This window comes from Mustela lutreola, chromosome 2 (genome assembly GCF_030435805.1).
Source record: "Mustela lutreola isolate mMusLut2 chromosome 2, mMusLut2.pri, whole genome shotgun sequence".
Lineage (NCBI taxonomy): Eukaryota > Metazoa > Chordata > Mammalia > Carnivora > Mustelidae > Mustela > Mustela lutreola.
The window spans coordinates 47,068,294-47,091,566 of NC_081291.1; the positions used below are offsets into that span (position 1 = coordinate 47,068,294).

The following is a 23,273-nucleotide window of genomic DNA, read 5'->3' on the forward strand; positions in this document are numbered from 1 at the left end:
GAATGGCTGAAAGAAAAGAAAACATTTTTAAAAAAGCCAAGAAGGGCAGAGTGGGATGGCTTCCTGAACCCCTTGCTCATTTTGCTTACGTATTTGCTTATTTCTGCATTTCTCGTATGAACTGGTGACATGGGTTTTGCATCACTGTGGAGAAACACAAGCCATTGTTGTCTCTTTGTGACTAGTCTTCCTTCTCCATGTACAGCATGCTGCAGACTTGGAAAAGAAACAGAATGAGACAGAAAACAGGAAATTGCTGGGGACCGTAATCCAGTATGGCAACGTGATCCAGGTAGGTCATGACCACTCTTCTCTTCTGGAGCTGGAGTGTTACAAAGAACAAAGCTGAAAAATAAACACATAAGATTGGGTTTGGACAGCTTTCTAACAGGGCTCCCATGGAGACAGCCGGTCTGGTGCAAAAGGTCTAGCATTTCTTCTTATATGGGTTGAATTCTTGGGCTTTTGAGTTGGCTCTCTCAGTGCAAGAAGCCACTACTCTACCCTCTGGTTGGTAATTTAAGTTCTGTGCAAATATTTGAAGTGGGAAGTTCCCTATCTGGAAATGAGCCTGACGGCTGCACTTTTGTTTCACTTGCCTTCCTTGAAAGTTCTCTCTATTGGGTAAAAATTGGCTTCCCTGTACCTTTTATCTGTTGGTTCAAGAGCTGGTCATGGGGCAATCACTGCAATTCAGTACCTTCAGGTAGAATATTTGTTGACAGGTTTCATGTCTTGTCTCATAGATTGTGAGGTTCACTTGTTTATCCCTTGTGCCTTTAAAGTTGGCATGGGGTTAAATCACACTTTAGGAAATAGCTATTGTGGGGTTTGCTAAGAAAATCTATCTGGGTCTTTCCTTACAGAAAATAGTGTGAGAGGAGGTCCAGTGCTAAATGTAGCCTTTCCTTTTCTTCTTTTTAAAGATTTTATTTATGTATTTATTTTAGAGAGAGAGCTGGTGTCTCCATGAGTGGGGGTGGGCGGAGGGGAGGAGCAGAGGGGGAAGGAGAGGGAGGGGACAAATCTCAAGCAGACTCCCCACTGAGTTCGGAACCCAATCAGAGGCTCCATCTAGAGACCCTGATACTGACCTGAGCCAAAACCCAAGTCCAAGGCTTTACTGGCAGAGCCACCCAGATACCCCTGTAGCCTTTTTCTACTTACCTAGTTGCCGGGTCATTTTGATAGGGACACAAAGGGTAATAGTTACTAACTTTTGAAGACCTGACCCATCTGGTTATCCTGCTCTATTATTTACCTTTTGGAAAGATAGCGCTTGCCATTTAAACTTGACTGGATACAAAGGAATTCTTTCCTGTTGTTATTTGTGAAGCAGTGATAATCTAGCGCATGAGAAAAGTAGAATTGCCACATTGGTAATAGCAACCTTTTATGTTTAAATGGGTTATTATTATTTGGCTTTTTGCAATAGTAAAGTAGCTTTAAAATCTGTGTGAAGATATGTCCTGCCAGTCCCCCTTGACCATCCTTTCAAGTTCTGTCCAACTGAGAAAGGACACAAGGGGCCAGGTGGGTCCAGAGTTCAATATCTGCTTTATTACTGGGTCAGTCCAGTGCCTTCAAATTCTGGACTCCCTCCTGTGGTTAGATCAGAGAATATGGCTTGAACTAAAGATGGAAGGTAGGCACAGGGGCTAAGAATATAAACTCTCCCATATATTCCAATTCAGATTTTGTGACTTAATAACTATGAGATTTGGGGTGAGAAATGTTCCCATGCTTCAGTTTGCTCACTAGCAAAAATGGGAATAATAATGGTACTAGTTTTCTAGAATGATTGAGAGGTACCTGTCCCAGAGTAGGCTCTGAATATATTTTAGCTGATATTACTTACTATTACTTCTTTGAACCCTGGATCTTGGGATCTGTCTCCATCTCTATGTAATGTCAGTTTATAAACCAACTGAGTCCAGCACCTGGACAGCTATGTGGAGGATTAGGGGCCACTCACCAGAGTAATGATGAGACTTAAGAGGGCATTGCCTACCCCTTGTGTATAATGACCAAGGCATGCCAGGGACTCACAAATCAGACTCATGATCCATGACCCATGACCCTAAAAGCATTGATAGAATGCTGTTGAATTGCTAGAAGAATGTGGACCTCCTAGGAATGTTCTAGAAAGTGTACCTATTGACATGTGAAAAAGGGATATTGGCAGTTGGCAATGCAGTTTCATACTGGTCTTAATATTTCTCCAGGATTTGGGCAATCTTTCAACTACCCTTCCATCTTCTCTTATAGCCTGTTAATTTGGGAGGCATTAATCAGTGCTTCCTGGTGTAGACCTACTATGAGACAAGTTGTTTCCTATTTAGATCTTTGGTTTTCCCAAGAATCAAGAATAAAGTACTTAGCAGTTGGAGGTGGAAATTTACAGCAGCCATGTTATTCCACATGAAATGACTACTCCTTATAGGGTCATCTCTTCAACTATTTCTTGTGCTCAAAAGTGCCTTCCCTCAGCTCCGTGTTCAGGTCAGCAGTGTTCGGATTGCAATTCCTCAGCTTCTTTACATGGGATTAGGCTCCTACTTGTTAAAAGATGGTGTGCTCATCCTTGCTGATGGTGCACTTGACCTGAACAACTACCATCTTGTCCATGGCCATGTTGGGGGTGGGGAATAAAATATTTCTTCTTCCCTCTGCTTCTTCCTTTGCTCTTCCTTATTTTCCAATTATGCCCTGCCTCAGATACGTTGATGATTTTCTAACTTTAAAGTTAGCTCAGGGGTGGAAGGAATATTTGAAACATATTTTGTGACTGAAGACATCACAGAGATTCAGAGACCTGCTGGCACTCACCTTATTTCCTCTGTGGGTTTTCAGCTCCTGCATTTGAAAAGTAATAAATACCTAACTGTGAATAAGAGGCTTCCGGCTCTGCTGGAGAAGAACGCCATGAGAGTGACTTTGGACGAGGCGGGAAACGAAGGGTCCTGGTTTTATATTCAGCCGTTTTACAAGCTGCGATCCATCGGAGACAGCGTAAGTGCAAATTCGCAGCCTGGGGAGTGCCCCATGCCAAGTCTCCAGCCCTAACTGTATATACAAGTCAATGGGGAGAATTTTATAGTTGGAACCAGAGGCTCATCCTGGATGAAGAGAAGGGAGTCACTATGGAAACCAATGTTTGGGAAACAGGGAAATTTGGAGAGAAGTGTGACCTAAATACAGTAGCTGTGTTTTTCCTACTGAGTTTCTGAAAAAATTGGATGAATAGCCCATTACCTCAGTAACTTCACCATGAAAACAGCTATCCTATATAAATGTCCTGGGCAGTGTCCCTGTCATTCTAGATCACTTGTGGAATGGAAACACCTCTCTATGTTGGAAATACAGTTAGTAGAGAAGGAAAAGAGAAGATAACTAGATACAGTAGGGAGGGAGAGTGGATTTTAGGATGATGCTTCAGTTGTTCCTTTATCAGTAAGCTGGCAGATTCTCCATCTCATGTCAGTGACTGGGGTTGGTCCTCAGCTGGCTCCTCTGCTTGGGGGGTATAAAGCCACCAAAATCCTTGTCCATGTGACTCAGAGCATTCTGGTAGTTGTCAGCTGCATTAGTACGTCATTATGTGGGCATCGACTTGACAACAAATATGTTTAAATGCTATTAAGCTGTTTTTCTGACCTTGTTAGGATTTGACAATAGTAGCTTCTTACTAACACAAAATGTGTTCCTTAAACAGTTTGAAATCTGGTCAAAATGCTCAGCTAGCTTTAATCTCAAACTGAGTTTTGCCGTTTTTCATATTGCTATTTCAGTTTGCAAGCTTTGGGCAGTGAAGTATTCATTTATATGCTGGGGTATGTATTACGTTATATGCTGTATCCTAGAAGCAGGTAGAAACAGACCACACCTTCCCAGATGGTGTGTAGTAAATATTGATCCTCCACTGAGGAGAGAAGAACAAGTCCAGTAGAGCTTAGTTTTCACCATAGGTTTTGGTTTTTTGAGGTCCATATCTCTCTCTATCTATCTCTATCTATCTATCTTTCTATGTGTGTGTGTGTATGTGTATTTATTTGGAGTTAGGGAACATTTAATTGTATGCCCTCCCCAAATGTAGCAAACTGAAAATAGATGAGTTTTACTTCTTAGGAAGCCATCAATTAGGTTTTCCTTCCCTCTACCCTCATAATAAAAGAGCAAGATGCTCTGTCCTGAAATTCGTATTTGGCAAATCCTTGACCTTCTTTAAACTTATCTGTTTAGTTGTGCCTTAGTTGAGAAGGTATGATGGCATGGAAAGGTTGATTATCCTTTGTAGGATAGTGTTTTACAAACACGTGTTGATCTATTTGTGGACTCCCATCGGTTTAGTGGCTTGTGACTATCATTTTAGAAAGTGGAGAATAGATAGTATCAGGCTGTCCTAAACATAATGAGGATAACTATTGTTTTAAGGAGGTAACTTCTGTTTTAGGTAAATATAGATATGTATATCTATATATGTACACCCACATACATATATTATATATATATATATACACACACACACACACACACACGTGCACATAAGTAGGTATGAACTGGAATATAATAGAAATGCATTTCTTATTCTGGCTTGTACAAAAAGAGTATGAAAGTCATTACTTTAGATATAGATGATTATAGCTTTATTCATTTAAAAATAGACTTCCTTCAGGCAATGTTCTGCTTCTATTCCTAATACTCTGAGCTTTTTTATAGATCTCTGTTAACATAGGAAAGGGGGGATATTCACATTTGGCAGCGGTGTCCCATGCTAGTCTTGGTATTTCTCCAGGGACTGGACGGGGATTGTGGGACTTCACTGCCTGGCCTGTGTTTGGCTGTGATGGGTGAGGATGTACCATATCCAAGGGTGTGGTCTAAACATCCCCACCTGCTCTCCACGAGGACGTCGGACCCTTTTTTTAAAAGCTCTGTTGGTCTCTTCCTTTCCAGGTGGTCATTGGTGACAAGGTTGTACTGAACCCCGTCAATGCCGGCCAGCCTCTACATGCCAGCAGCCATCAGCTGGTGGATAACCCGGGCTGCAACGAGGTAAGGGAAACCGCGTGATGGCTTGTGGGCAAGGAGAGGCCGCAGGAGCGGGGCTTCTGGGGGCCACAGCAGGTGCGTGATGAAAGTGACCTTATTAGTGACTCAGGGCGGCATACCTGTTCTGGAGGGGAGTAACCAAGGCCTAGAATCAGGGTTGGGGGAGGGCTAATAGCTCCCCCTATGACTCAGTTTACTAAGCCTCCTATAATTGGGAGATTGTTGCCTAATTTGTTAAGCCAGAGAAGGGCCTCTTCTTCACATTTTTCTGGCTACATGGGCACCTTTTTCCAGTTTGTTTGCCTTGGGTGAATGTCTTTGGCTGCTCATTCCGACGGGTGTGCTACAGGCCATCGGTGGCCCGGCAATGGGGATTTGTTGACTTTGGCAAAACATCTCCTTGGCCTCCAATTTGGCAATTCCAGGACCAAAGGACAGTAACTTGACTGTGACATAAATATTTGTCTATGGGTCAAGATCACAAGATCTTGTCCGCATTTCCAGGCTAGTTACCGTACATGTCCCTAATCTCCCTGTGCACTAGTTTTCCTGTCTGAAATAGGTGTGATGGTCCTTACCACTTTTCAGCGTGTTGCTGAGGACTGAATGTAGTCGTGAATATTAGTGCTTCGCCCAGTGCCTGGCATGTGTTTAGTGTACCAGCGGTGGCTGCTGTTGCCAGTGATTATCATTCACATTTTAGAATGTGTTCACTGCAGTCTTTGTACCTGTACATTTCTCGGTCCTTGTTTCTACTGAGCTTTTTACTTTTTGGCTGCAGAGCAGGAGAGTTGCAGAAGGAAGGCTGTGAAGAAGGTACCCTTAGTCATTTTGAGCATACATGTTGATGGGCAGAAATGCACCCTTTATTACCCAACATGTCTGCCAGGCCAGTTCATTTGGCAGTTCTGTGATCTTAATTGTATGAATTGGTAGGATTTTGGAGCGGAAGCACAGCCCTGCCTCTTAGGCAGTAATGTGGAGTTTTGGGGCTGGAAAACTCCCCACTGGAAGACAGTGGGGAGGGATGTGTGAAAAAACAACTGTATTTGTTTTTCAGGTCAATTCTGTCAACTGCAATACAAGCTGGAAAATAGTCCTTTTCATGAAATGGAGTGACAACAAAGACGACATCCTGAAGGGGGTGAGTTTGGTACTTCCCAGGCTGGCTGCACTTGGCTCTTCGTGGGGCAGTAGCTAAGTTCTCTGGTAAGATTCATGGTCCTTAAACCCTCCATGTGCTGACTTTTTAGGGTGATGTGGTAAGGCTGTTCCATGCAGAGCAGGAGAAGTTTCTCACCTGCGATGAGCACAGGAAGAAACAGCATGTCTTCCTGAGAACCACCGGCCGGCAGTCCGCCACATCTGCCACGAGTTCAAAAGCCCTGTGGGAAGTGGAGGTAAGGGTGGGGACTGGAGAGGGAGAGAGAACATTCGGGGGTCTGTGAAGTGCTTAAGCTCACCTCTTTCTGAAAATGGGTTGGGATGACAGATGAATAAGTGCATCGTGCCACATCCGGAGGATGTTGGGTGCACTTGTGGGGAAAAATGATGTCGACTTGGGAAGCAAACTCTCAAGTGAAGTTGGAAGTTTCTTACTCTTGAATCATCGTTTCCTTCCATGTCTTCCTCAACCGTGCTCATATGTCCCAACAATATGTAACTGAGTGTCTATTCTGCAGGGTACCTCGGTGACTCATGTCAGGGATGGGATAGAGAGACATCCAGATCACTGGATGGCGATGTGGCCAGAGACACTTTCCTCTTGCTCTGGGGATGGAGGTGAGGGAGGGAGAAGTTCAGGTTGGGTGAAGGACGTGGCATCTGGGCTGGTATGGAACGAGACGGCGTGTATTTCTGAAGGTAGAGATACATAGAGCGTTGGTCACTTCATGTCAGATGGTGGCATGCAGTTGGGACTATGAGGCAGCAATGAGGTGAGGCTCAGCATCCCAGTTCAGTGGGGAGCAGAGGATGGGCACGGAAGGGAAACAGAAACTGGGCTTGGAGTCTGGAGCCTGAAGGGCACCTATCCAAGCTGTGAGGAGTTCGGATTTAAGTCATAGGCCGAAGGGGCGTTTGGAGAGGAGTTTTGAGCAGGAGAGTAAAGTATTCAGTATGCTACTTACGGAGATAAAGGATTCTGCTACTTGAGGAAATAAATGATTCTGCCTGTCATTTATTGAGAGGAGGTGGAAAGAGACTAGAATGGTGGGACCCCCAGACAATGGCATGAGTGCTTGGTGACAGAGGGGATGAGAGCCTGAGCCGCAGGACTTAGCCTCTCCCCAAAGCCCTTCTCTCCGTGTAACTGCAGCTGTTAGGGTACATGCATTTCTCTGTCTTGGCCTGCCTCCTCTCCTCTTCCTCCCTTGCTCTAATGGTTTCATGTTTTTACTGAGGTATAGCAGACAGGTCAAAAGTATACAAGTTGATGAGTTTTTACATACACACACAGTCACACGACCAGCACCCAATCAGGAAGTAGAAGATTAGAAGCAACTAGAAGGCTCCCTTGAACTTCTTTCCAGCACCATCTTTCTTTCCTCCTAGAGAAGTCGCCAGCGGTTGGACTTCCATCTTCCTTCTCCACCGTTAGGTGTTCTCTGTTCTTGAACTTGGTATAAATGGAGTCAGAGAGTGTATAATCTTGATTGGGTCTTTTTTTTTTTTACTCAGCATGATTATTTTGAGGTTCATTCATGTTGTTGCACATGTCAGTAGTTCATTCCTTTCTGTTGGTGAGGAATGTTTCCCCATGAGGTACACCACAATTTGTCTCTTCACCTGTGGATGGACCTTTGAGCTGATCCCAACATTTGGCTGTTAGAACTACAGCTTTGGAGGGCATTACAAATGTGCGCAAGTCTCTTCATGGTTGTGAACTTTAATTTCTCTTGGCTGACTATCTAGAAATGGAACAGCTGGATCATATGGTGGGTGTATGTTTAAAAAAAAAAAAAACAAAACTACTGAACTATTTCCAGAAGTGTTCATATCATCTAATGTTCCTCCCAGCAGGGTATGGGAGTTCTAGTTCTTCCACATCATCACCAACACTTGGTATTGTTCGTCCTTTCCACGCTAGCCATTTTAGTAGGTGCATCATGGGATTTCTTAGTGCTTTTAATCTGCATTTCCCTGATGGTGAATGATAGTGAGCATTTTTTCATGTCTTTATCTGCCATCAGTGTATTATCTTCAGGGAAGTGTCTTTTGCAATATTTTGCCCATTTAAAAAATTGTCTTATGTTTCTTTTAACATGAATGTTGCAGTGCTTAGGTTTATCTTGACTGTTGTATAGAATAATTTCTACAGTTTTCATAATGAAAGGACTCTGTATAGAGTTTTCAATTTCTGCCTTCTTCTTACTCTTTTTCTCCTTCTCTCCACACCCAGAGCACTTGTTGGGAATTTTTTAGTCAGTGCCTACATAGAGACCCTATCAGTCCTGTTAGATTAGAAACCCCTTGTGAGCTAGACCTTTGTCATTGTTCCCTGATGTCACCACTGTACTCAGCACAGCCAAACGTCTTTCAGAACTACTTTTCACATGATTTGGATACTACTGCCAAAAAACAAAAAACCCCAAATCAAAAAAACTTCTCAAGTGAATTTAAAGTAGTAAGTAGAAACTAAGAGAAAACTGAAAATACAGGAAAAAAGGAAGAAGCAATCCATCATTTCATTAACTTAATGTACCCATTTCATTGGAGCTGTTTGTTCTGTGAGCAGGTTGTTTTGCACAGTTGACATCACTTTGTCAAGTGATGACAAACATTTTTGCATCTTGCTTTAACATGTTGTCATAACTCCCACACCCCAAAACAAGCCCGAGCCCTGCAGAAGTCACCAAGGCTGACTTGAGTAAACTAACAAGCAGGTACCACCATGTCTTACTCATTTCTACCGATGTAGAAATGAGTTAAAGATCACAAGTTTTTGTGGAGAGTGTTTAAGGTCTGGACTTTAAAAACTTCAGATACTTAACTCAGAAATCCATTTCAGAACATCTTCTCCCTCTCTCTTTTTTCTTCTGAGAAGAAACAGCTGTCTAATTCTTATTCCCTAAAAAATTGTTTCCTGCTGGTTTTTCCCTGCATATCCTAGGAAAACATTGAGGGTTCCCCCCTTTTTTGTCTCCCCCTTTTTAATATTTTTCTTGCAGATTCTGGAATCATTAGTGCTCCTTTTTAAAAAAAGGAAGCCAATACCACGTATAGCATTTCTTGTACCTGTTTTGATGTGCCCTCCTTTAATACCCACCACCAGGCTCACCCATTTCCCTTCTAAAACCCTCAGTTTGTTTCCCGGAGTCCACAGTCTCTCATGGTTCTTCCCCCTTCTGATCTCTCCCGCTTCATTTTCCCCTTCTTTCTCCATGCTATTCCTGGCTACTTTTACAATTTTTCTTGATATTTCTGATTTACATTAATCTAATTATGATTTGCCTTGGGTGTGTGTGTGTGTGTAGGTATGTATATGTGTGTGTGTGTTTTCCTGCTTTGAGTTCATTGAGTTTCTTGAATCTGTATGTATGTATCAAAATGGTAAAATTTGGGTTCATTCTGTCTCAGATATGTTTCCTCCCCCCACCAACCCACACAAAAATGCTGGATCATTTGATATTGTCTGACAGGTTGCTGAGTTTGTGGGTCACATTCTCCTGCTTCTCATCTGTCCAGTGCTTCATGATTATATGCTGAACATTGTGGTGCTATTTTATGGAGTACCTATATTCTGTTACCTTCCTTTAAAGAATTTTGAGTTCTGTTTTGTCACACAGTAATGTTACTTATGTATCAGATTGATGCTTTGGAGGCTTATTTTAAAGCTTTGCTAAGTCAAGTGTGCTACAGTCTTTTCTCTTTGGGGGGCTGGCTTGGCCCCATCACTAAGGTGTAATTCTTCTGACATTTTATAGAATGTCCAAGGTGTTCCATGGAATCTGTCAGAACATCTCCCAGCCCCAAATGAACAATGAGAACAATGGACTCACAGCTTTCCTATCACTCTTCACTGGGCCTTGTGTGGTCTCCCCTTACACATATGCAACTTGGTATTCAACCAAAAGCTCAAGGGGGCTCCTGTGTAGTTGTCTGGAGCTTTTTCTCTGGGTAGCTCTGTATTCTGGCCCCATAAATTGATGCCACTTTAGTCTCCCTAAATTCTGATGTATCTCCTCAACTCAGATCGGTGTCTTCTGCTTGGATTCTTCTTCCCAGTGCTACCGTCCAGAGAGGACCCTTAAGGCAGAAAGCTGGAATAATCATGAAGATCACTTTGTTTGTTTCCCCTTTCTCAGAGATCACAGTTGTGTACTGCCCGTTGTCTAACAGCGGAACACAGTTGTTTCCTGTATTTTATGCAGTTTTCTAGTCGTCTGTAGCAAGTTCATGTATTTTGTGCAGTGTTTAATTGTTCATGGCACCAACTGCCAGTTATTCCATCATGACTAGAAGTTGAACTTACATGTATTTTTATGGTAAATTGGCCCAGGCTCTGTGAGTTTCAAGTTCAGAGCACTGGCTTATCTGTGTGTTTCAGCACGCGAGTACAAGTACAGAATTCTTTCGGTTTCCTCTGAAATTTAGTTTTATTTGTCATGCCTTTTATGGATGCATTGTAGAATCTTAACTTCTACTTTATTATGATTAAAGCAAATAATCTGAAAGCCATTCAACTTGGTGGAACCATTTCATATGAACTGGGAGACTATTTCTTCTTTGGAAAAAAATAACACTTTCGTATGTTTGTGCTCTGACATTACATGTGATACTTGCAGTGGCTTTGTTGGAAGATACTCATTTTTTTCAGCTAGTAAATATCACTCCTGAACTATGACTTAGGAGTGAAGTCTCAGTGCTGTCTTCCTAAGGGTTGACATTTTTTCCACTTCTGGTAATCATTCCTCCTCTTGTAGGTAGTTCAACATGACCCATGTCGGGGCGGAGCAGGATATTGGAACAGCCTCTTCCGTTTCAAGCATCTTGCTACAGGGCATTACTTAGCAGCAGAGGTAAGTAATAGCCTCTGTGTCTTTCTCTTTCAAGGCTGACACGTTCCTTTTTTTTTTTTTTTCTTCCATTTATCTGTGGCCATTGGGAAGTTAGATGCTCAGTCACCTTGCCTTTCCTTCGGCTTTTCTGTTTCTGCCTGCCTCATTTCTCTGCTTATAGATGAGAAAAGGTAAAGATGATTAACACATTTTAGTACTTCACAGGGATTTGATCAAGATGTGGGGAGAAAATAAGTTAGAAAATAATACTGACATGGGAATGCAATGTACAGCATGATGACTGTAGTTAATTATATTGTATATTTGAAAGTTGCTAAGAGAGCAGATTTAAAAAAAAAAAAGAAAAAAGGAAAGAATGCTTCTCTGGGATTTAGGATTATAAAATTTTTGCTCTTACGTTTTGATCTCCCCATGTCTTATCTACCCACTCTGCTCCTAACATGAATGTCCAAGACTCAGCTGTGGTGAAACATGGTTGTAAAGCTGGAAGCGTTAAGACACATAAAGAATTAGACAACTTTACCAAGTATTCTGGTTTTCAGAGCACTGCTGGAATAGACAGGGAATTATCTTTACTTGTAGGAATGCCAAAAATCAAAGACAATTACTTTTCCTTAAATGTCTGTAAAGGGTTTTTGAGGAAAGGCAAGACTCAGTACTGAACAGGAGGAATTGACTTTTTAATTTTTGTGCTCAATTAAGGAGCCATCCTACCGTGTGGCAGATGCTGAGTTTTACTCTGATCTGCTGGAAGATGTACGATACATATTTATATCAGATTCTTGTCGTACATCAAAGGATACCTCCCGCTGGTCCGATTCCGCTGTGGGACGGCTCAGAGATCTTCAGGGTGATTCAGTATTGCCTCTGCTGCTGACCCCAAAGAAGGCTGAATTGAAATGTACTGAGCCCCTCATCCTGGAGATGCCTGATACTTGGAAGAAATGGTGATTTCAAAATACTTACAAACCAAATGTCAAGACCAAGTTGAAATTTAAAATGAAGCCGTAAGGAGTTACAGACCCAGCCAGCCAGCTGTGAGAAATGTTGATTCCAAGTTTTGCCAAAGATCAGTGGTGGTTGCATTATTTGTTATGTTCTGAAGTGAGTGTAAGTCTTGCCGGAGGCTATAAATTTTTTATTTCTGTCTAAAACTAAGCAGGATTATCAATGACTGGATACTCCTCTTTAATTTATCTCAGGGTTGTAACTGTTGCCTTGCTAGTAAACTCATTGTGTTCTTCTGTCGACACTTGAGAGCCATCTTTTGGTGACTGGTCGATCGTTCCCTGTGTGTTGTATTCATGTGATATGTCTTGTGGCATGCTGGTCTCATGAGCAGAGGGAAGGGCCGAGTTTTTAGCTGTTCAGAGATGTTCACAGGCCTTGAAGTCTCCTGCAAGTGGGGCCGAGTCCTGGAGAAATCAATGGATGTTTTAATTTCCTAATGATTCTTTTTCATCAGGTAGACCCTGACTTTGAGGAAGAATGCCTGGAGTTTCAGCCCTCAGTAAGTATGAGCAAGAGCCTTCTTGTCTCCATCTGGTAGGGTGAGGCCAAATGATCTGGAACCCCATTTAAGAACTTCCATTTGTCATTGAGTGATGGGGAAGGGGAAACCATAGGATGCCTTAAAAGAGGGTCTTCTTCTGTGCTTCCCTTGAGGGCAGTCATATCTTCCTGTGTTCTGATTGGTCCAGGACTAGCAGTGATGATGCTCCTTCTGTGTGCTTAGTCAAAGGGTTTCCACCTTTAAGTTGCAGAAGTTGATGCTCTCTTGGAATGCCCCTCGGTAAGAGACAGAGATGGCCCCTTAAGAATGAATATCCGATTGCTGTTGACCTCAATCTATGATTCGCCCAGATTTTTTCAGGGAATGAGTGTGTGAGATGGATAGTGTCATTTAGAGGATGGAGGTCATACCTGAGGCAAGGTGCTCCTGACATTGGAGTAGACACTCGATTGTCTGACCATCTGTCCTTGCTTTCTGCAGACTCAGGAGTAGACTTTATAATGTAGTTTGGAATTTAATGCCAACAGAATCCTTCTTTAGAAGCCATACAACCAATTAATGCTGATTTGGGGGCACTTGGGGGTTGAATTGTCCACAAATATGTGTTAAAGAGGACAGTGGTACTGTTCTATGGAAATGACGGCTCTCAGTAAAGCCCTTCTCTTATACAGTGCTTCATTCTGGTTTAGGATTTTAAAAAAATGCAAGTGGTTGCTACTCTGACATGGTTTGTTCATGTGATCATCTCTGGTGAATATAGTACGTGGTCCTGAGCTTGCTTCTTTTTGACTCGGGGCGGGGCATAAAATTCTGGAAGAGCTCACAGGTTTTAAAGTGGATCCATGGATAAAGGGGTTTGAGCTGGAGATGACAGAATGCAGTTGTCTCTGGAAAGTCCAAATTCTGTGGAAAGGATGAACCTTGCAGTTACGCTTGGATGCAATATTAGCTCTGGAAGGAGTGAAGAGACGTGCTAGCTGAGGGACTCATGTCGTGAGTTCCTGGACTTGCTGCAGGAGATTATGTCTTTCCCAGTTCTTGAGGGGGCCGCTGCAGGTCCTGCTCCTACCTTTTATCTTCCTTACTCTTACTCCCAGAGCTCATTTTGAGAGCTGCCTGTCTCATTGCCCGGCAGGTTGAGAGCACTGACCTGGTCTGACTTCTTGCCAGCGTGCAGTAAAGTCTTTGCCCAACATTGGTGTGTAGTGTTCACGTGGCTGGTCTTCAGAGGCTTGGACTGGTGGGGGTGCCATGTTCCATAGGGCACTTCTTGTCACTGCACCTTCTTTACTTTGAGAGACCCTGTGGGACTTGCCTCTAATGGCGGTAGCACCACCATTTGGGCTGAAACACAGAGTAATTATTATCCTCTCTGAGATGACTTCGAAGGAGAGCTGTGGCTTCTGCCCGTGAGACCTGACCCCCATTTGAACATTGAGCTGTATGAAGAATGGGGCTGCCCTCCTGGCCTGTTGATGGGTGTGGGGAGGTTGGGCATTTGTAGCACAGGAGGAAGAATGTAGTGATCCAAAAGCAGGGCAGGAAGAGAGGCAGAATTGGGTTTAAATAGCAGACCCTCCAGTTACTTGAGCTGTGGGACTGAAGGAGCTACATTTTCCTCTCTGGCCCTCACTTCCCTCCTCTGTAAAAGTGGCGGAACTGCTTGTTATAATGCCCAAGTGAGCTGTGGTACCCAAGACGCAGCCCAAAGTAAGCGCTCAGCATGGAGCATTTGTGTAGGTTGGACAAGATCATTAGCATTTTTAGTGCCTTTACATCCATCCATGAGTTCATCTGGACTGCGCAGCAGCTGTGTGAAAGGAGTTAGGGGAGATTTGATGATGTTTGTTGGACTGATGAGGAACCAGAGCATGGTTCTAACTCGTCAGACCTGTCTTGGTTCAATCAGAGTTCAGTCATCTTTCTATTTTCTCCTGCTTCTCCATGCCCCGGTGGTGGAATGTGCCAGCAGGCGTGGGTGCAGATCTAGACCGCATTGCTTTGGTTGCTTTGGATGTTGCCTTGGTGGCGGTCTTCATTTGGAGATCTGCCCCCAGGAGCCCAGTGGCCCATATGGACACCCTGAGCCACGCGGCCCAGCTCCTGCCTCTCTGGGGAAGGTGTTAGCATTAGGAGAGTCCTATACCCCTCACCTTCTTGTAGGCTGGGAAACTTGAGCAGGAAAGCTGGAGTTGGGAAAGCATGGGAGAGGAAACTTTGTTCTGCTCGTGGGTCACGTACATCCCCGAGACTGGCATCCAGTGCCTATAGGAATCTCTGCCTAGAATCTTACTTAACTTGTTGAGCTTGTTCTTCTCAATTTAGCAGCACCCATGAGCTGCATTCTTGACGCCAGAGGGAGAGAAAGGACAATCCCAGGCTGGCTCTCGTCTTGCAGCCTGCTGTACATGTGCCTTTCCTCCCACTAGGTGGCAAACGCCGACTGCACACAAAGAATGTGAAGCCGCTGTCTTGCGGTTCCAAGTCCAGATACAGGCACTCCATGCAATTTTAATTTTTCTTCAGTGTTCCAGCAGGTCTGAAATCGAACTGCCAGCCTGTAGCTGAGCTGTGTGTCGCAAGCCAAAATCAGGTCAGGGCTTATTTTAAAGTGGTATGTGGAAGATTTTGCAGGTCAGAGTGGTTAGATGAGGGCAGAGCTTTTCCTTGAACTGGGGTAGTTGGTGCTCTCCAGTAGATTCATCCTCGAGGGTAGAACCAACAATGAATTGCGGCTTTGTTTGGACGGTGCTATAAGGTATTAGAGGAGAGGGCATGGGGAGGAAGACACAGAGCTTCTGCGTAGTAAAGGAAACCTTTGTATTTCCTTTCTCCCTCCCTCTCCCCTCATTCTCCCTCCATTCCCTTTGTCATTTTCGCAAACAAGAGCTGGGGCTGCCCGATGAGCTAGAACAGACCATTGCCTGCAATCTTAGATATCAGGCCCTGGAATTAACTTCTCTCATCCTCTCTCCTTGGCGTGTTAAACCTGATTTCCTTTTACCCGTTCCCCAGTTGGAAAAGAGTCCGTGCCTCAGCCCAAGCCAAGCACGTTAGTGACAAAGAAAATGTGATTTTCCCCAGTAGATACAAGTGGATGTTGTCTTCTTGCAAGCATGTTGAAAATTAAAAATAATCCCACATAGAGTCTCAGTGCCGGGAGCCACGTAGCAAAGCCTATGCGAGGACGTGACCGTCGAAGCATAATGCTTAAATCCACTCAGGCAGATGGGCTCTGGGGCCTACAGTGTGTTTTTATAGTTTCTCAGGAAAGCTTTCGTCATTGTTCATTAGTCTTAACTGTCAGAGATTTTCTTCAGCCTCCACCAAATCCCTTACATAGCAAGAGAGGCCCCCTTTCCCCTGAATTGTCGTCGGCAGTGCTCCTTGATTAATTATGAACTTTTTTTCAGGGCTAGTCTGACTTCTCAAATATTTTTCTTGGCCACCCTGGGATCTCTGCTTACGAACTCTTGGATGCAGGCTTATTTTATTTTACTTTTTCTCCTGGGAAGTAGATGTATCATATTATTGCTAGCCCATTTAACTGTATCTTAACACAATGACCCATAACCAAAGCCACAGGATGAGTTTTTCTCAAAGTGCTTCTTCTCTCTCCAACTACTGCAGACGGATGTACCCTGTGGACTTTATCACCTCTCTAGCACTCTTTCCGTGGACATCTGTTACTGTAACCCTGCATTGTTTAAACATTTTTTTGCAACACAAGGAGGTAGAGTGTAAATATTCTTGGCGTGGGTGGCCGACTGTCCTCTTTCATGACTGCTCTGAAACTGTGGTTCTTTTCCTGCCAACTGCTAATGTTTCTTCCCTGTTCCTGTGGACTGTGCAGTGATTGTAGTGAGGGAAGGTCTGGTGTGCAGAATCCATGACTTGATGACTTTTCCTCCTCAGGTGGACCCTGATCAGGACGCCTCTCGAAGCAGGTTGCGAAATGCCCAAGAAAAGATGGTGTACTCCCTGGTTTCTGTGCCGGAAGGCAACGACATCTCCTCCATTTTTGAGCTAGACCCCACCACTCTCCGTGGAGGTGATAGCCTTGTTCCAAGGTATGATTCTAAAATGGCTTATCCTGAGTGGGTCAGAGCTGATATATGTGACCTGGTTGGGCTTCTTGGAATCCGAATCATCATTGCCTTTCTTGAAGCTTTTGTAAAGGATTTGTTCTGGTTGCCCATTGGAATGGTGGCTGGTTTGTTTATGGCTCATTAGTTTTAAGTTCTCAAGAACCTAATTTATTTTTATTTATTTAATTTACTTTATTTAGGTGTACAAGTCAAATCCTAAGCCTCAGTAGCTCCATATGTCTGATTTCCTCTACTTGTGTCCTCATTTCCCAACTTGAGAGATCCCCTAAGTCAACTGAATAAACAGTCGTAAAGAAATTCTGGGAAATGGAATATTTGTAGTTCATTGAGTATGTAGTGGAATACGAGAAGTCAGACCAGTGTTGTTTGGTTATTTTGTTAAATTTGACTCTTGGTTTAGTTGCACAAGGATGCATTTTGGTGGAGGGAATAACTGGACTCAAGTGGGATGAAAACTTGTGCTTAATACCCAAATCAGCCGCACTATTATCAATGACGGCTTACATTTACTGAGTGCTGATTACATGCCATGTAATCATGCCAAGTGCTTTTATTTCTGTTACGTGATTTGATCGTCACAAACCCGTCCCTCCCCTCGCCCCCAGCTGTGAGCTACGTGTTACTACTTGCCCTTCTACCGTAGACACCGAAGCTCAGAGAGTTTAAGCAACTCATCACACATCAGCCAGTCCCTTTGCAGAGCCCCAAATCTTAAACACCGAAGACAGACAGGGTTTTGGGGGGCAGTTCTCACTCTTCAGCACAGCATTGGTTAGCGGCAATCTCCTTGGCATCTGTAGGTTTTACACATGGCTCCTCTGACTACCACTCTGTGTTTTGTTATTCGTGTACGTCATTGCCGTGTCACCGTTCAATCTGCTGGTGAAACAGTAATGCCAGGTGGGTGCTCTCAGCAGTAGCAGAGAAGCTTCTCTTGTGCTGTTGGATTGATGAAACAAGGACAGTGTCCACATAGAAGAGATTTTACAGTGCAAGGAGGCCTTCCATGGCCATCCAGTTAAAGGGTTGCTTCGTTCTTAAACTCTGTTGGGTTGTTAGTTTTTTGAGAATTGGGGGGAAAGCTAGGATGTTCCTCTAGAAAATCTTAAGTATGTGCACAGCTTTGCATTCTCCAGGGTTGGAACTCCTGATTTAGATTGCCTTTTTCTTTTCTTTCTTTCTTCTTTTTTTTTTTTTAAATAACAGATTTGTTGAGATCTAAGTCATATTCTATACAGTTCACCTAACATGCTCAGTTCAGTGGTTTTTAGGGGATGAGCAGAATCGGGCAGCTGTCATCACAGTTTTAGAACATTTTTCCCAAAAAAGAACACCATATCCTTTCTCCATCACTCTCATTTCCCCATGTTCCACATCCAGTCTTAGACTCAGCTGCGTCCTGTCTTTAGTGATCTTTCTGTTCCGGACATTTCATGTAAATGTAACCTGGGATCTTTAGTGACTGGCTTATTTTACTTTCCTCCATATTATAGCATGCATTAGTACTTCATTTTATCTTATTGTTGAATAACATTCCATTATGCAGTTTTATCCCATTGTATTTATCCACTTATTTTTCATATTTTTCTAAAAGAAGGTTTAATGCCCATTCTCTAAAACAAACAAAAAAAAACGTTATTGGGGCACCTGGGTGGCTCAGTGGGTTAAAGCCTCTGCCTTCTGCTCAGGTCATGATCCCTGGGTCGTGGGATCGAGCCCCACATTGGGCTCTCTGCTCAGCAGGGAGCCTGTTTCCTCCTCTCTCTCTCTCTCTGCCTGCCTCTCTGCCTACTTGTGATCTCTATCTGTCAACATTTTTTTTTTTTAAGATTTTATTTATTTATCTATTTGTTTGTTTAAAGTAATCTCTGTGCCCAACATGGGGCCCAAGCTCACGACCAAGAATTGCTTGCCCTACTGACTGAGCCAGCCAGGCACCCCATATTTATCCGCTTATTACCTGATGGTCATTTGGGTTGTCTGCCCTTTTTGGCTAATATGCTGCTGTGAACATTTGTTGTACACATTATTGGGGAGGGAACATAAGGCTTCCTTCTCTTGGGTATAGATCTAGAAGTGGAAGAAGAGTATGTTATATGGTAGCTATCTAACCTTCTGAGGAACTGCTAGGCTGTTTCTCAACGCAGATGCACCATTTTACATTCCCACCACCTGTGTGCGTGGATTTTGATTTCTCTACGTTCTCTCTCTCCAGTACTTGTTACTGTCTTTTTATCTGAGCCGTCCTGGTAAGTGTGAAGTGGCACTTCACTGTGGTTTTGATGTGAATTTCTTTGAGGCCTAATAAGGTTCATTATCTTTTCATGAGCTTGTTGGCCACTCATGTAACATCTGAGAAAATTTTTTTTCCATTTGAAAAATTGCATTGTCTTTTTATTACAGAATTTTAAGTGTTCTTTATTCTAGATATAGACCTCTTACTAGGTATATGATTTGCAAGAATTTTCTCCCATTCTCTGGATTTTTTCACTTTCTAGATGGTATCTTTTGAATTAGAATGGTTTTAAATTTTGTTGAAGTCCAATTTACCTATTTTTTCTTTGATTGCTTAAGTTTCTAGTTTCTTAAGAAAACCATTGCCCATTTCAAGGTCAAAAACAATTATGCCGATGTTTTCTTCTAAGAGTTTTATAGTTTTTGCTCTCTACTCTTAAGGTCTTTGACCCATTTTGAGGTCCCTTTAAAATATGGTTTGTAGTATAGTACATTGATTTTTATGTTTAAGATTTTATTTATTTTGAGAGAGAGAGTGCGTATGGGGGAGGGGCAGAGGCAGAAGGAGACAGAGAATCCCAAGTGGACTCCACGCTGAGCACAGAACCCCACACTGGACTCAATTTCATGACCCTGAGCTGGAATCAAAAGTCAGATGCTCAACAGACTGAGCCACGCAGGCACCCCAGTAGATTGCTTTTTAAAAGCTTTCTTTCTCATTGACTTGTTAACTAGATAAATACAGGTCTGTAGAACCCAATTGCATTTTAGTTTAAGTAAGTTTCCATATGTTGTGTCCTCTGTTCTGGTAGTGATTTAATGAATTTGGTTAAGTTCCCAGGAGATGAGGGAATGACATTTATATTACATGCTAAACGTTTTAGTTTGCAAGGGATAGCGAAGAACAGGACCCTGTGATTTGTGATTTGACATTATTTTATTAGAAGGTGTCTCGTGACATTCCCTTGGCATGGGGAGTAAGGTGCTAGCTAGTTGACCATATTCCCCAATGGGTTGAAAATCCACATGATCCTGTAGGAAGGGGGAAGTTGAGTCTAAGCTTTTAGGTCAGATGGCCAAGCAGCTTTGGCTGGTTAGAGACTGTGCTTCTATATCCACTTCAATTTATTTCTGTTTCTCTGTTGGAAAACTCTTGGTGGATAGTTGTCCATAGGTAGATGGATTCTAAACTCTTAAATGAGGGAAGTCTTGTATTCACCATGGAAAAGTGTCCAGTATGGTCTACCAGTGTTAGTTAGCAGTTATGATCTTGGACTTGGTCTTAGCTTTAAAAGTCTTTATCCATTTTTGCCTTTGACCAACAACCCAAGAGCCAGAATTGAATGGGCTCCTTATGCATTATTCCTGTGGAGAGGTAAAAAGCCTTAGGGATAGTTTACTCATTTCCCTGCATCTTAAAGCTGTGCTAAATATTGCTTGTTGGAAGATCAGGAAGTCTAAAGTAGATAAATGAATGTCTCTGAAATGATGTTAGCAAAGGAATTTTTGGGGTAGTCACTGGTTAAAAGAATCTTTCCAAGCCAAAATGAAAAGGATAATGGCAAATTCTGGATATACTAAACAAGATAATAAAATTACAATATATGTAAATTAGATGAATTAAATGAACTTTGGGAGAACATCCAACTTTGTGGCTGTTTTGTAACTGTCCCAATCTCATGGCTTTTGCGTTAAGGATTGGGAATGAGATTTGGGATGAACGGATATAATGCTCTTTGTGTCTTAAATATAATTTGGCCTAGAGCTTTATAGAATGTAATCATCCAATTAAAAACTAAGCTCCAAGCTTTGGTTATACTTTGAAACTAAGAAAATGAGTCCAAGCCACTCAGAAGAAAAAGAACTGAAAATCTCTGTCAGATTTCTTGTTCATGTTGTTTCATGTATATTCATTTTAGTTTACATAAAAATCGCTAGGGTTGCCCTTATTTATAGTGTTCAGGGCAGTTAGAATGAGGGAAAGCAGAAGGCAGAGAGGATGTCCTAAAGACAGTTGTCTGGTTTGATGCTGTCCCTGCCCTCACCTCTTTTCCATGTGTGTACCATTGCTGTAAATTCCTCTTAATGCAAGTGATGTCTGTGGTCCCTTATCTGCCCAGCCCCAACAGTGTTCAAAGTTCCAACTCAGGGTTTCTGTAACAAAAAACTATCATGATTTTCTGAAGCCTCAATGATATCTTCTAAAAGTCCTTCAGTACTTACCTTGACTGTCTCCCAACTTAATGCTTTTTAATGTGCATTTCCCATTACTTGCTTTTGTTTGGTATTCATTGATCTTGTCTCACTAATGTGGTAGGTTCTTGATGTAAGAATTATGCCACTATTTCTACAACTTTCTTAAAGCAGATGGAGAAACACTGTAGAATTATCCATGCTCACTATAAAAAGCAAAAACAAAAATGTGTTAATGTCACAGAGAGCAAAGAAGTAAATAAAAATTACATAAAATTTAAGTATTGAGAGATAATCACTGTTAACATTTATGGTTTATTAGGGTTATAGTTTGAGACAGGTCTCTGGGCACACAGCTAACATGTATATGATTTATCATAAATAGAATTATAAACTATTTTTAACATTTTTTACTGGGGATGTTCTGTACATATTTCCAAGTATATACGGATTATAATCACTTTACCTTGTTAGTATTCTACTGCATGTGCTACACAGTTAACTAGTCCACTGTTGAGACTTTGGATTGTTTGCAGTTTTTCACTCTTGTAAGTATTGTTTTGTTAAATGTTTCCATGCCCCACTTTGTACTTGTGCTGTCATTTTAAGTGAAAAAAAATCTAAAAATGGCATTGCTGGGTGAAAAGGTAGATACATTTTACTTGTTTTATAAAGTGCCAGACTCCCTTCCAGAGTTTTACCTGTTTACACTCTCACCAGGAGTGTGAGGAGAAGTTATTTCCCTAAGCTCTGGTATATACTGGGTTATCTCAGTCTCCAAGATTTCTGGACTGTGGTAGAGTAAAGTGATACATAGTTTTAATTTATATGAATTGTATACTAAGGAGATTGAGTGTATACTTTCAAGTTTATTGTCCATTTATACAGCATTATTATATTACTGGCTTATGTCCTAGTCTCATTTTCATTTCCAGTATTTATGTTCTTACTCATTTTAAAGATCTCTTTATAAATGCAGATGAATAACCTTTTTAGGCTATGTGGTATTCTCTCATTTTCCCAGGTTGTCCTTTTTCTATCAGCTGTTCCTGATTTTTTTTTTTTTTTGCTTTACAGAAGATAAAAAATTTAAACTGTATTATAAGATGTATCCATCTTTGACTTTTAAAACTTACAAAACTTTTATGTTCCTATGTGCTTTAGGGGCTTTCCCTACCACAAGATTATTAAATATTAACTCATATTTTTTTTAATATAATTTTTTATTTTTTATAAACATATATTTTTATCCCCAGGGGTACAGGTCTGTGAATCACCAGGTTTACACACTTCACAGCACTCACCAAAACACATACCCTCCCCAATGTCCATAATACCACCCCTTTCTCCCAAACCCCCTCCCCCCAGCAACCCTCAGTTTGTTTTGTGAGATTAAGAGTCACTTAACTCATATTTTATCCTAGTAATTTTATTTTTTTTGTCTTTTATTCCATATGAAAATTTCAAATGTTGCTTTATCAACTCTCATGATCTGCATTAATATATACTCAGGAAGGACTTGTTGTTACTCTGTCTCCTACTCAGTTTGTTCTGAGATACTCATTTAGAAGAATGATCTTAAAGATTTTTTTTTTTTTTTTTAAATTTGAGAGAGAGAGTGAGAGCGAGAGCATGAGAGGGGAGAAGGTCAGAGGGAGAAGCAGACTCCCCATGGAGCCGGGAGCCCGATGTGGGACTCGATCCCGGGACTCCGGGATCATGACCTGAGCCGAAGGCAGTCGCCCAACCAACTGAGCCACCCAGGCGCCCCAGAAGAATGATCTTATATTTAGAGATACAAATATCCCAATGTTAGAATCCTTAGGAATGATTTCTTTCTTTCTTTTCTTTTTTTTTTTTTTTTTACTATCATTTTAAAAACTACTAACATTATGGACTTTGGGGAGGGCATGTGCTATCGTGAGTGCTGTGAATTGTGTAAGACTGATGATTCACAGACCTGTACCCCTGAAGTGAGCAAAGGAATGATTTCTTATTATAAATATATCAGAATATATCTCAGTAGCCATTTGCTTCTCAGTCTATATTTTCTAGTGTATGTAACAAAAACCATTTGGATACCTTTTTATTTTGATAGAATATATTCTAGGCCAGTGGCTATAGAGAACCTAAAAATTCCTATGCCGCAAA

General features: G+C 42.0%; 1 protein-coding gene across 6 annotated transcripts in view; it reads left to right on the top strand.

The window, feature by feature from the left end:
- ITPR1 (inositol 1,4,5-trisphosphate receptor type 1) overlaps positions 1 to 23,273 on the top strand; it is a 326,972-nt gene that overhangs the window by 127,897 nt on the left and 175,802 nt on the right. For 3 of the 6 annotated variants that reach the window (XM_059161557.1, XM_059161558.1, XM_059161561.1), the window contains exons 6-13: positions 206 to 292; positions 2,854 to 3,012; positions 4,957 to 5,055; positions 6,113 to 6,196; positions 6,306 to 6,452; positions 10,977 to 11,072; positions 12,538 to 12,582; positions 16,501 to 16,655. In XM_059161557.1, the coding sequence (XP_059017540.1) occupies positions 206 to 292; positions 2,854 to 3,012; positions 4,957 to 5,055; positions 6,113 to 6,196; positions 6,306 to 6,452; positions 10,977 to 11,072; positions 12,538 to 12,582; positions 16,501 to 16,655 (872 nt within the window). The remainder of the gene's footprint in view (positions 1 to 205; positions 293 to 2,853; positions 3,013 to 4,956; positions 5,056 to 6,112; positions 6,197 to 6,305; positions 6,453 to 10,976; positions 11,073 to 12,537; positions 12,583 to 16,500; positions 16,656 to 23,273) is intronic. The other 3 variants (XM_059161559.1, XM_059161560.1, XM_059161562.1) reach the window with 1 other exon arrangement.